The following is a 13,142-nucleotide window of genomic DNA, read 5'->3' as shown; positions in this document are numbered from 1 at the left end:
GGGGAGACGTGAGCTCGTTTTGTTACTTATCTAGTAAAACTTATTTAAATAAAAAAATAAAAATTTTATGAGTATAATTTTTAAAAATTTAATTTTTATTTAAAAAATTTTATTTTTTTAGTTATTAATAAAAAAATTTATTAAAAATTTATAAAATTATTTCAATAAATAAATTTTTTAAAGTTACATTATGAAAATAATAAAATAAATAATTAATATTTTAACATTTAAAAATAATTTTTTAACTATTATTTTTTAAAATTTAAAATTTAAATTTTTATTAATAAAAATTAAATAACTTATTTAAATTTTAAAGATTTTATTCAAAAAATAATTAAATAATAATAAATATTATAATAAATATTTATGGAATTAAATAAAACTTGCCATTATTAAATAAATCATAATATGGCATAATTACAAATAATTTAATATTTATCATTTAATATTTACTTAAGTTGGTAGTTAATTGAACCGACGTGTCGGTTATATATTATCAAGCTGTACGATTTGTGGGTTACATTAAGTAACGCTCTCCCAAGATTTTAAAGCAGAATCACTTTTGTACAAACAACTTCATAGGAAGAACCGAGTTTTCTTTTCTAGTTTCGCCCCAAGAAAAGAAAAATAAATAAATAATTGACAGTTTGAGATTGAATGTGGAAGCTGAAGCAGCTTGTAGCTGGAGATGAAGAGAGAGAGGAGAGTTTCTTGGAAGATGAATCAGATGGGATTTGTTCACTCTCTTACACACAGGTGCCTGCTTTCAACATTTCCTATTTCAATATTTAGTCCACAAAATTCATTTTTTGGTTCACAATTGATGTGGGACTTTTTTAATTCATACAGAGAATGTATGCATTTGCTGCATGCTTGCTTGCTGGCCTGGTCTGTATGTTCTTGGTATGACCATTTATGCTCTTTTCATTTGCTTATTTTATCAAGAAAACAAATGGGTCTTTGTGTTTATATGAAATTTTTATTATTTATTGTCTTAGCTTTTTGGAAGCAAGAATTTCTTGTGAAGAGCTGAATTGCTGATAAGCAAGCCACAAAGCAGATCGCTGACTACATATTAGATTCATAATAGTTGATGTGCAAAACTTATAGTGTGCTGGATTATGTTCAGAGCTAGCAATCTTAAGTTAGTGTATAGAAATGTTATTGGGTGCATATCTCTGATACTCAAGGCAGAGTTATAGCTTAGGCAAGATAGTTGTGTAGTTCCCGGAAGCAGTAATGTTCCGACTAGGAGATCTATTTTGCCTCAAAATAAAACAGAAAAAATCTTCGTATTGTGGGTGCTAATTGGTTCAACTAGTAAAATCGCCTATTATGGTACGGGAGGTAAAGTTGTAAAATTTAGTTTGCGGGGACAGAATTTTGGAATGTTATAATGAGAAATTGCTATGATCAAAGTAAAAAATGCTGGATTTAATGGAAATTAACTTCTCAAATTTGCAATGTTTAATAGAGTCATGTGAATTTTTTAGGTCAGTTGATAAGTGGACTGAAATTTTGAAATTTGGTGGTTCTACTACTTTTTCTCATAACTTTGGCTTCTTTTGCAGTCAATAATTGTGTTTGTCAGGCCCATCAAATTTGCAATATTATTCACCTTTGGCAACTTGTTGGCTGTTGGGAGGTATGTTCACTGGTTTACTTAATTGACAGATGGGCTTTACTGATTATATAGTCTTCTCAATGTTACTTCTACTGAGTCTGATATCCTAAGTTTTGGACCACAACAAGTTTATTGGTCCTGGTGATGACGGCATCACTCATGTTTGAGGACCATGGTTTTTGTAATATGAGAAACTGTACTCCTCTTTTTCATTTTCGTGCTTATGCTGAAGAAAATCAAGTAACTGGTGACTGATTCTAGCTCGGGATATCATGAAAAAAGAATAAAAATAATAAAGAAAAGAGCATTGTGGTATTTAATGATCAATTTTGGACTTTGATTAGCTATTGAAATTTGAAGGATGATTTTGTAATGTTCAAAAGGACAATCATGTCTCATTTTCAGAATTGGTTTTCTCCTGCAATGATGTTCTTCCCAACATTTCTCAGATTCTAATTCTTTTTCGATCTTTTGGCAGCACAGCCTTCGTTATCGGGCCTGCTCAGCAAATAAATATGATGTTTGATTCTGCCCGTATTTATGCAACAACTGTTTACCTTGTATGTGTTTTGATAGCTCTCATTTGTGCTCTTTTGGTAAGCTTGAAATCTTGACCCAATGATGTGAATTAAATGTATAAACTTAGGGAAGTTTGGTGGGTAGCGAACAATGGGTAGTGTATAACTTGTGAAGATGGTCCATGCTTAGGTATTCATGTCCCCTAGGCACAGATTATCCTGGTAAAGCACTTGGCTCTTCTGAATCATTCTCATTTCCCGTAACTATTTAGCAAATGACATGAGTTGGTTCTGTTGGTTTCATCTTAGTTTATATCTACCAAGAAGCAATTTAATGGTGAATCCTGAGTGCTGATCCTTCTTTTCAGTAGATATCAAATTTTCTTTAATACCTATTTTGTTACTTTTTTCTTCCTCGAGTAATTAAGCTGCTGGAAAGTATTAGTATCACATGAAATTTAAGAATTGTTTATCTGTAAAATGGTGAATCTATGACCTTTTCTTTTCTTTTTGTGCACCAAGAGGTCCTCGTGATCCTCCATATTCTACTGGAAAATTTATACATCTCACTCTGACACAAACTCACTCGCAAGTTTATTGATTCTCTGAAACGGGACTAAATCTTGAAAGTTACTGAACTCAGTAAAGCAGTTAAAATGTATCCCCACCCTTCTTCTTGGTGTACATTCATGTGTTAGCACCTGTGCAATCCCTGCAACCAAGTTTCTTTTTCCAGCTTTATTTCTATTGGGGCTGAAGGGTGGGAACAACTTTGTCATCATTCTGATGTTAATGATGGATTTCACTTTAGCTAAAACAGTTGTAACTATTCATACTATATTTATTCCTTGCAGATCCATAGCAAAATTTTGACAATACTTGCAATTATTTGTGAAATCTGTGCCCTTCTCTGGTAAGTTTGACTTTTGCCTTCACCCATCTCTGCCCAAATCTCAAAGTTTGTGGAAAATCCTAGGGATTATAAGCACATTATGTCTTGATTTATTTTCAGAACATCTTTTTATTCTTCTTTTTCATACTTTGATGCTTGGTTTTCGACAAATGACTTCCCTTGTGAGATACTAGGTTGCACTTACAAGTTTCATCTTATATTTGTTATTCTCTATCCTCATTACTCTTGCTTTTTTGTTTGAACTATTGCAGGTATAGTCTAAGCTATATTCCTTTTGCCCGAAGAATGATATCTGAACTGATGATCCGATTATGTGACACAGAACTCTAAGACTATTCAAACTCATTGGAGATTCATCGATTGAGACACTCAAAGAATTTTTGGGTCCATATCTGTCTTCTTTCCATTCCTGCTCCCAGTTGAGCTATTGGAACACTTTAATTCATTGAACTTTGTTACTACGATGCTGATTTTGTGCTAATAAGTTCTGCATATTTTCCAGTTTCGTGTAGTTTATTTTTCTTGCATTTATGTGTGGTAGCGGGATTGGTTTCTGTGCACTCAGCTTTGAAACTAAAGATTTCGTTGTTGGCACAGACTGGTTTTATTGAAGCTGATTTCTCTCTTCCACTAAATTTGGTTAAAGCTTTGGCAATCATCAATTTGAGCTCCTCTTGTATTCAACTGAAGCTGGTCCAGTCTGAGCAAATGATTTGCAAAAAGCTTGACGAAAGCATGTATTAAATGCAACTTTGTCATCCATTATGAGTCGAAACTTCTGCATATCATTGGATTTCCTTCGGACTGAAAACCTCACCAGGCCTATTGGGGCAAAATGATTTTGAAAATTGGGCCATTTTGTAATGGACTATCAAAAGGCAATGGCTGTTCATAGTTGTGGCCAGAACCATGCTTTCCATCAGCTATGGGCAAAAGTAAGTGGCCTTTTAACGGATATCCTTATGGGTAACACAGAATTGAGGAAAAAACTCAACAGCCTCTGCATTTTAAACAAACCCATTAAACCCATGTAATTTCATTCAGTAAAGCACATTTTTGTCCTTCTCTCTCTCTCTCTCTCTCTCTCAATATCAACATTACAATTTCATGTATCAAAAATCTACTCAAATATAATCAAGCAACTCTATCACGATTGAATATTTGCACCTAAAATAAGTTGGGTCAAATGGTTCCCTTCAGATGAAGTTTATTATATTAGAATTTACTGTCAATGAAATTGCATGATAAAAAGGTCCACCTCTATTGGTAAGTAACAAGATTCTTAGGACTTAGTCTTGAATTTGAATCTTAATAAAAATGGGAGTGTTAAATGAAAGGAAAAAAAAAAACAAAAGAAAAATTGCATGATGAAAGAGAAAGACGGATGAGAGAATCAACTGCGTCACCAATGGCCAAACAAAAAGCGTTGACAAAAGCTATTACAATCTCCAAATTTACACGCCATGCAAATACCACGAAGTAGTAAGGTACCCCAAAACGTAAATGGTGAGACATGTCCTGTAAAGTCTCTGTTTGGGATTTTATGTGTAGGGTGTTGTTAAGTTACAATTAATAGTAAAAAAATCAATAGGTTTTACTATCATATTATTATTTTTACATATTTTAGATGGTTTTAAGTTACATTAATTATAAATTAATAAAACCCCTATTTGAAATGAACTTTACACCAAAAAGCATATGTGAAATCATCTTCCAAGTTTCAACTACCTTTTTCAATTTATTTTTTTAATAAAATTTAATAATTTTAATAATAATTTTATTTTAGTTACCTACCTACCCCCAAGTAGAGAAATGTCCTTCAACTACCAAAACTTGTTTCCCAAGCCGACGAAACTTTGATTGAAATATCAGAAATTAAATCAACAAACAAGCAAATCAATGTCAAGACAAAAGATCTGTCTGCATCTCTGAATAATGCATGGAGGCTGAAGCTATGGGCCAAGTCTGAGGTGACAGTGTTTAATAATTTCTGTCCTTGTAGGCTGTAGCTTATTAAAAGCTGAAGCAAAAGAATGAGAAAAAGAAAATTGTGAGCATTCACAAATTATTGATCAGTCAATTAATGATAATTAATCCAACATATCTCACCAAACCAACATACACATTTTTTTTTAATGCCAACGAAGGTTGGTGTGTTAAAGAAAATCTGAAGTCCACAATCTTGAAAATGAATATATTCAAAGATCACCATCACAGTCGTGATACACGAGCCATTCCTCAACGCCAATGCCCTACTTTTACAAGATTGCTTTTTGAATTAATAGCTTGGAAGAAAGTTACCATTCAAGGTGTGTGCCTACAACAACTACAGAACACCAGTTGTGCTCACACGTCAACTACTCCTTGCTCTCTCCGTTGAAAATTTGAAGTATTCCATTGCTGACATCTTAAGTTTTCGCGCAATATACAAAAATATATTATAAGTGGAGGGTCACGAATGAAATTTGAAGAGGGTAGCCGAAAGTCTGAACTTTTCAAGGGAGATTGTGACTATTTGTGAGGGCTGAACCATACAGCCGATGCATAGTAGTCATTTTCAACAGTGCTTGTTGAGTTGGTGTGAGTAGTAGTTTACATCATGATAATGAATGAAAATGAAGTAGAAATTGTTCACTGTTTTGTTTTCTTAGTGAAAGTAAACCAATGAAACTTCACTTAGAATCTTTTTTTGAGCTACCCAGAAGCAGCAGCGATGGTTCATCAACTACTTATAACAAAACCTACCACTTCTTAATTTAAAAATAGCCAACACCCACACCATCTATCCCACTCCCGGCAACAAAATTAGCACAAATATTTTTTGCTTTGTCAAGAATGTGTACTTCTTCGGTTCTTTTTCATGGTATATGCATCTGGAAATTTTGATGAAGAAGCTTCCCTACTATTTATAAGCTCACTCCCAAGAATTAAAACTATTTTTGCACGGATTTTTATTGAAGAAAAGAGAAGCTTAATGAAAGCTCTTGTTGTTATCTAATTTTTGACCTAATGGGAGAACATTTACTCTTCACACATCTCAAAACAAATATATTTTGACTTCTTCATAAGATTAATGCAAACTAATCTTAGTTATAATCTAAAAGTTTAAGTTCATGAACTAGCACCCAATAATATTATCAACATGTATCATGTTTAAGAAAAATAAATTAAATTAAATTATAAATTATTGGTTTTAAATTTGTGGTAAAGTTTTTACTGTGGAATTTATGGAGTACTATATCTCATAGTTGAAACACCGTTAAATAGTCGTATTTTATTAATTTCTATTAAATTTGTTATCATATGACAATATCCAATTTGTGGGATACCATAGCCTTAGAAATCATGTTTGAATGTCAAATAAAAACAAAATCTCTTGTGTTATAGAAAAAGTGAAAATTAAAGAAGAAAATCATCTATAAAGTAAGAAATAAAAAAGGGGTCTGGTTATGTTGAAACTACTCTGAGGTAGAGTATTCATTCATAAGTATACAATCAAAATTATAATGTGTTTTTTATTATTTATCATTTTGCGTGTGTCTGACATAAATTCGTGCTCCATATCAGCACCAAAATAACCATAGCCATAAAAAAAAAACATCTTTACCGATAAAAGTCTTTTCGTGTTCTTACTAAAGTGTGTGTAGGCCTTCCACGTGCCAAAAAAATTCATTTTCAATTGCAACTTTATTGTTCTAAATAGGAATCATATGCCTATCTATACTTACAAAACAACTCGTGAAATCGTGATTCATGCAATAATCCCACTAAAGACTTAAAAAGTGACAATGCTCTCTTTTCTTTTGCCTTTTGTTTTCCTAAAGTATCTTTTTGTTTAATTTTGTTTCAAATGAAAATTTATTAGATAATAAAGAAACATATATTGGCAACAACTACTTAAATGGTGAGTGCGTTTCCAAAATTAAACAACCAAATAAAAAAAAATATTGGTGTAGCATGGGCATGGCTCTACCTCTAAACTCTTGGTCAATTGACCCTTGGAATCTCTCAAGGTTGTAAAGGTTAGCAACTTCTTAACTAATCAAACGGCCAAAGTTGCCCTTTTCTTCTATGAAATTTTGCCCCCCTCTCTCTTTCTTTTAATAAACTAACTAAAAGCTCATTTCAATTATATATATATTACCACGATCCAAGTGTTGAATATAATTATAATTTATGGCCAATTTTGGTTTTAAGTATTAATTTTTTTTTTTTTGGCCGAAAGTCGGTTCGGTTTAAGCTTAGGATTCGTATTTTAATTTTACACGGCGCAAATTCATTGGATCATGACCACTTACTACCTCGACACACATGAGGCAACTTCCAATTTTTGGATCTCGCAAAGGGTAAAAGCTCGTTCAGTCCCTATATTTTTTTAAATACCTCAAACCATCCCTACCATTAAATTATTGACACTTTTGTCATTATCTTTTGTTCCTTTTAACTTATTTTTATAATATTGCCCTATTATAATAATTTTTTAGACATTATTAAAAAGAAAAAAATAACCCTATTATAATAATTTTTTTAGACATTATTAAAAAGAAAAAAATAAATTACTAGTTTAACACCAAAAATATATATATATATATATATATATATATAGATTAATTTTTGTGGAACACACTCTTGAGTTAAAATATTAATTTTTCTAAAAAAATTGATAATGTAATTTTTTACGATATTAATTTTTTAGACATACGTGAGCTTCCACAAAAATTAATATATACCTTTTTTGTTTTTATTTTATTTTTTAGTTTAATTTGATAATTTAATTTTTTATTAATATCCAAAAAAGAAACATTATTGTAAAAATGTAATATTGTAAAAACAAGTTAAAAATAAAAAAATAATAATGGCATAAGTGTCAATATTTAGTAGTAGGGACGTTTTGAGGTGTTTTTAAAAATACAGGGACTAAATGAACACTAACCTTATAATATGGGGACTAAACAAGCTTTTACCCTCTCGCAAAAGAAGTTAAATAATTTTGTTTTAAAGAAAATATTATAACTAAGATTTTGTTAATCCGCTGCGAGAAGCCGCATTTGATTTTTGCTTGTCAAATAAAAAGTCTCTGGTTGATTCTTGATTGCAAGAAGAGTCAATGTGCATGGTTGTGTCTTCTTACACCATAAGATATCCAAATAAGAAATGAAGTAAGAAGAAAATATAAGTACCCAAACCGTTTATTCAGGAGCCATAAATAGACTTTTTTGTAATCTTTGATTTTGATTGAGAATAGTTATTCAGCTGTTACTTAATTTCTTTAGAATCGTCAATGGTCACATGTTAATGCACATGGTCCAAACAAAGCTTTAGATGAGACGCTAGCTCTATTTATGGCATTGAAAGGCGTTAGATCCAAAAATTCTAATGTGCTGATATTCAACCAGGGAACACCTAATAATTAAAATTTGTCCTGTGGAGTTTTGATTTGTGAAAGGGTAAAGGGCCACCAACTTTACGAACTGTTTCTTCACATGAACACTCACCAAATTAGACCTAGTTAGCTTATATAATTGATTGATAAAAGCAATATGGTATAGCTAATTATCACTTTTGCATGTAATTAATGACTTTTCAAGGGCAAACACCAAATTGAAATCCCAACATTAGTTGTTTCCCATTTCTATTTTCATGCAAAGAATCTACTGCCTCTAATGGCTTATCCAATATCTCCTGAAGGGCATGCCATTGCCATTGTTTGATTCAATACCCATTTTGAAAATAAGTGCTTCATTTTTACACATAAGGAGAAATATAACAGGTCATCCTCGTTTGAATTGTTTCTGTTGCCCTAGATTTATTTGTTTTCTAAAAATACTTAAAAAAGAAAGCAGGCATGCACACTCTTCCAAGGCTTCTTTATTAATTGTTTATTTCCCTTGGAACCCCACCGGCGGCCAGCCTTGGAGATTCGAAAGATTTCGTGTCTTTCAAATGGCTAATACGACACTTTTAATTAAATTAATTCCCCTGATACATGATTAAATAATCCATATCAATTAGATTCACAATTCGCAACCAACGTCCTCCAACTAATAAAACTTAATTGTCGCTTCCTAATTATTAAGTAATTCTATTCAACTTCGTTTTTGCTTACTCGTCACGCATAACACGCAACTAAGACTAAATTAACACTAATCAATTGCACCTTAATTATTTTATTCCATTAATATTGTTCCTTGCACTTAGTAACATGAGTTAAATAATGATTAAAGCTTGTGTTAAAATATAACGCGGGGCCAACATATTTCTTGTTCTCATTGCTTTTGTTTCTTGAATAATATGAAGGCAATTCATTAATTAATTGATGTGTAATTTAATAAAAGCAAAGCGGAGCTTACTAAAAATGCTGAGAGAGAGAGAGAGAGAGAGAGAGATAGTTTCTATATATTTTAATATCTTGTTTGTCTGAATTATTTAATTTATTCTTCGATGAAAGATATGAAACGAATTTCCTTGCATGATTTTGGAGCCCTAACCTAAGTTTTTGGTTCGGATTTGCTTCTGTAATTTTACCATCAGCCGAAACCGAAGGTTTGTTATTATTTTTCATCCGTTTTGGTTGGTGAAGCTAGGGTTTACATTTGGTATTATTTATTAAGACGATTATTTTATTTTATTTTATTTATAACTAAAGTAAAGCATTCATTTATACCAACAAGTGCGTAGATCAGCTGGTATAGAGATGTTATAACTTAATCAATCTTTGTTCGAGATTTGGGAATGCAGTTGCGTTAAATATTGGGAATACATTCTAACTTAACCAAGGTTCTCGGTTTGAAACTTAAGAATGCAATTACGTTAAATATTTGTTGGGAGAGCTTTGACGTTCTAGTGGTCCTACTCGGCTCGAATCTAGATTAATCGAGCCCCAGTGGTCTTATTCGGCTCAAATCAGGATTAATCGGGGTCCAATATGATGTTCGAATACTAAATGATTTAATACATTGAAAAAAATAAAAAGATTACAATACATAAATGGAGATCACACTAATTTTAAAAAACAACTACAGAAAAATATTAATACTTCACAATCTTCAACCACATAATGCAAATTGCTGGCTTTTAACTTCTCTTTTTTCCCATGTTAGGCCAACCTAGCAACAATACCATGAAATAATTTATCGAATAAATAATTCATAAATAAGAAACACATGCAGAGTCATATTACAGAGAATAAATTTAGTTGAAATAGATAAATCGAGGTAAAGAAACAGATAAGAAGGAACCCAATAATTGGAGCTAAAGATTGAAGAATAAAGAGATAATCTTTAATTGGTGAATCAAACTAATTATCACTAATAGACCACATAATAAGCATATCCATCTCCTTTAATCCTTGGTCGTTAAAATAAACTACTTATCCAGAATAAGAATCACAATATAAGCACATTATTTGATAGTAAAGAGTCATTAATCATTATCTAGGTTTTATTTAATTTTTAAATCAAAACAAACCTGTATTTTCAGAAATAAGTAAAGAAAGAATTACGCACATATTCTATCATTCTCTCACTAATAAAGGTATTGTTAATTAAAATTAATGTTAGGTAAATTATGGTAATAGATGCAATGATCTTTTATTAGATAGAATTATGATTAGTTAGGCTCCATTTGATATAACTTTTCAAATTAAGCTTATTTAAGTAGAGTTTTCACTAAAAAAATTTAGTTGTTTGGTTGTCAACCAAAGTTTTTATTAAAAATTATAAAATTACTCTAATAAATAAATTTTTTAAAATTATATTATATAATGAATGAAATAAGATTTTCAAATAAGTAAAAGATATTTTAAATAATTTTAATATTTTCAATAACTTTTTAACTTTTATTCCCAAAAATTCAAAAACCTGATCTTTTACTAATAAAAGCAAAATGTTTATTTAATCATCAAAAGTATTATTTAAAAAATAATAATAATAAATTTAAAAAAAATTATGAGATTAAATAAGTAGTTATACATAAACATACCAAACAAAGAAGAATCACTAGTTCCACACTTCCACGGCACTTAAATAAAAAATGGTTAGTTCCGCGGCACTTGGGAAGGTGGCAACATCACTTTATGTTTTCTCATCAAAATAAATAAAGAGAACTTTAGTTGTAATTTTATTCTGCGTCTTTTCTACACTTTTAGAAAAGAAAGGTTCCTTGGGAAAGCGGAGGCACGTGTGGACCTAGTAGAGTCCCATTTTTTGTTGATCCATTTTTAAAGGGTCATTTCACGGACCCCAATACGTGGCTGATTTTTCCTTTTTTGAGAAAGATGTTTTTGTGTGGATTTATTTAGAGATGGACAATCGGCTGAATGACACATGGCACGATACGATTATGGCACGTGTCTGTATAGTATGGCACAATATGAGTATAGGATGTGAATCGGGCTAGGCTTAGAATTTTAGATACGCAGGTCTTAAAAATATGGCACGATTAGAGATGGATTAAGTACGGCACGATAGAAAGACCTGCAATAAACACGTTCTATTATTTTTTAATAAAAGTAAACTTAAATTTTATAATTTTACAAATAACTTGAAATTAATTTTTTTAAATTCATTTTATTTTGGTTTCAAAAAAATATTGTAATTGATTTATATTTATAATTTATTAAATAAACAATTGATATCATGATTTTTATGAATAAAATTATAAATATCATAATTTATAAACATACATTAATATTATTGTGAACTACAATCTATAACTCTATGTAAGTTCAAGTTAACAATTCAGTTAACCCTTAAGAAAAAATAATAATTATTGTTGTTATTAAGTATTAAAAAATTCTAATACTATAAGGTCAAACTTAGTAATTAATATTATATTCTCTTACTATTATTAGTTTATTATTATTGAATATAGACTTTAGTTTTGAATTTTCGATTCTATTAAATTTGAATAAAGGCATAGATCTAAAAAAAAAATACATAGATTTGAAAAAAAATATGTGAACAACTTGGCATGCACTCTTAAAAAAAAAACTTATTGGACTTTTTTTCTTAGGTACAGCATGGCATGGCACGTGTGAGTACGACGCGTGTGCCAGGCTGGGCCTAAATAAAAAAAAATTCAGCACGACACGGTACGACACGAAACACATGGTGAATGTGGTACGACATAGACACAAGCACGCATAAGCCTTACTTTGATCCTGGCCAGGCCGATTGGCCATCTCTAGATCTGTTATTATACTTTAGCATAAGTGTGATAGTGTGGTGCATGGAGCCATAGAATCTTACTTTATCACACGTTTGGATTTTCGTTTTATTGGCGTTGAAATTTCAAAACCAGAAAAATTGGATCAATTATTGAGTTTACTTGGTTGAATTTTTTTTTTTTTTTGGAGAAATAAAACATCATTCATTGCTTAAGGTTTCTTGTCTATTCGTTGTCAAATTCAAGTTAAATTGTTAGTGCCGGCGATATGTTGATCTTATTGGTAGTTGGTTTAACTTTGCACTATCTTTTAGAAGCATCTCCATATAAGCAATATATTATATATCCACTCTTAAATGTCGTATTCATCTCTTTAATTTTAGTTAAAATTCCTCGGATTTGTTGAATTTGAATCAATAATGAATACCTTTCAAAGTCTTTTAAGATTTAGGACCTATTTGTGATTGAAGTTGGGCAATTATAAAATTACAATAATAACGTGTTTAATAAACACTAATTTTATATTTTAGAAGTTAAGTTGATTTAATTTTATAATTGTATTATAAAGAATTTATTATATTTTTAATAATTTTTTAAAATTATTATTTAAAAATTATATTTAATGAATGCTATAAACTTTTGTTTTATAATAACAATTTTTTTTTCATTTAATCTGACCTTTAAAATGACAATACCAACAATCAAATTGAGACTCATATTTTAAAGTAGTCTGCTTCATGGATCAAGATTCTCTTTTAATCTGATCATATCATGAGTAAATAATTCAATTACTGATTAGTGATTAATAAATAAAAAAATAAAGGAAGTTGAATCTTACTCATACACTATCACTAAAAGACACATGATAAAAGATCTTGAAAAACTCAAAAGAAATCAAATCAAGAGAGAATCATTTTCTCTG

At 30.4% G+C, this 13,142-nt stretch overlaps 1 protein-coding gene across 3 annotated transcripts; it reads left to right on the top strand.

Moving 5' to 3' along the window:
- The first annotated feature begins 558 nt into the window (after positions 1-558).
- On the top strand, positions 559-3,700 carry LOC18031500 (vesicle transport protein SFT2B). 3 transcript variants are annotated; one of them, XM_006422125.2, is made up of 6 exons: positions 559-756; positions 850-903; positions 1,572-1,645; positions 2,103-2,184; positions 2,997-3,055; positions 3,307-3,700. In XM_006422125.2, the coding sequence occupies exons 1-6, from the start codon at positions 658-660 to the stop codon at positions 3,383-3,385; spliced, it is 447 nt and encodes a 148-aa protein (XP_006422188.1). In that variant the 5' UTR covers positions 559-657; the 3' UTR covers positions 3,386-3,700. The 3 variants fall into 3 exon arrangements, with proteins under 3 accessions (XP_006422188.1, XP_006422189.1, XP_024037895.1); XM_006422126.2 differs by having other exon boundaries at positions 2,103-2,220; XM_024182127.1 differs by lacking the exon at positions 850-903 and having other exon boundaries at positions 2,103-2,220.
- The last annotated feature ends 9,442 nt before the right edge of the window (positions 3,701-13,142 follow it).

The sequence above is a fragment of the Citrus clementina genome, unplaced genomic scaffold (genome assembly GCF_000493195.1).
Source record: "Citrus clementina cultivar Clemenules unplaced genomic scaffold, Citrus_clementina_v1.0 scaffold_9, whole genome shotgun sequence".
Taxonomy (NCBI): domain Eukaryota; kingdom Viridiplantae; phylum Streptophyta; class Magnoliopsida; order Sapindales; family Rutaceae; genus Citrus; species Citrus x clementina.
Note: the sequence above shows the minus strand (reverse complement) of the source record. Positions and strands in the feature narration are given on the sequence as shown.

What these genes read in the sequence shown, in the direction of transcription:
- LOC18031500 (XM_006422126.2), top strand. Translation starts at nt 658, where the DNA reads ATGTGGAAGCTGAAGCAGCTTGTAGCTGGAGATGAAGAGAGAGAGGAG. An exon ending in GTTCACTCTCTTACACACAG is followed by an intron (nt 757 to 849) that starts GTGCCTGCTTTC and finishes TAATTCATACAG; the next exon opens with AGAATGTATGCATTTGCTGC. An exon ending in CTCTCATTTGTGCTCTTTTG is followed by an intron (nt 2,221 to 2,996) that starts GTAAGCTTGAAA and finishes TATTCCTTGCAG; the next exon opens with ATCCATAGCAAAATTTTGAC.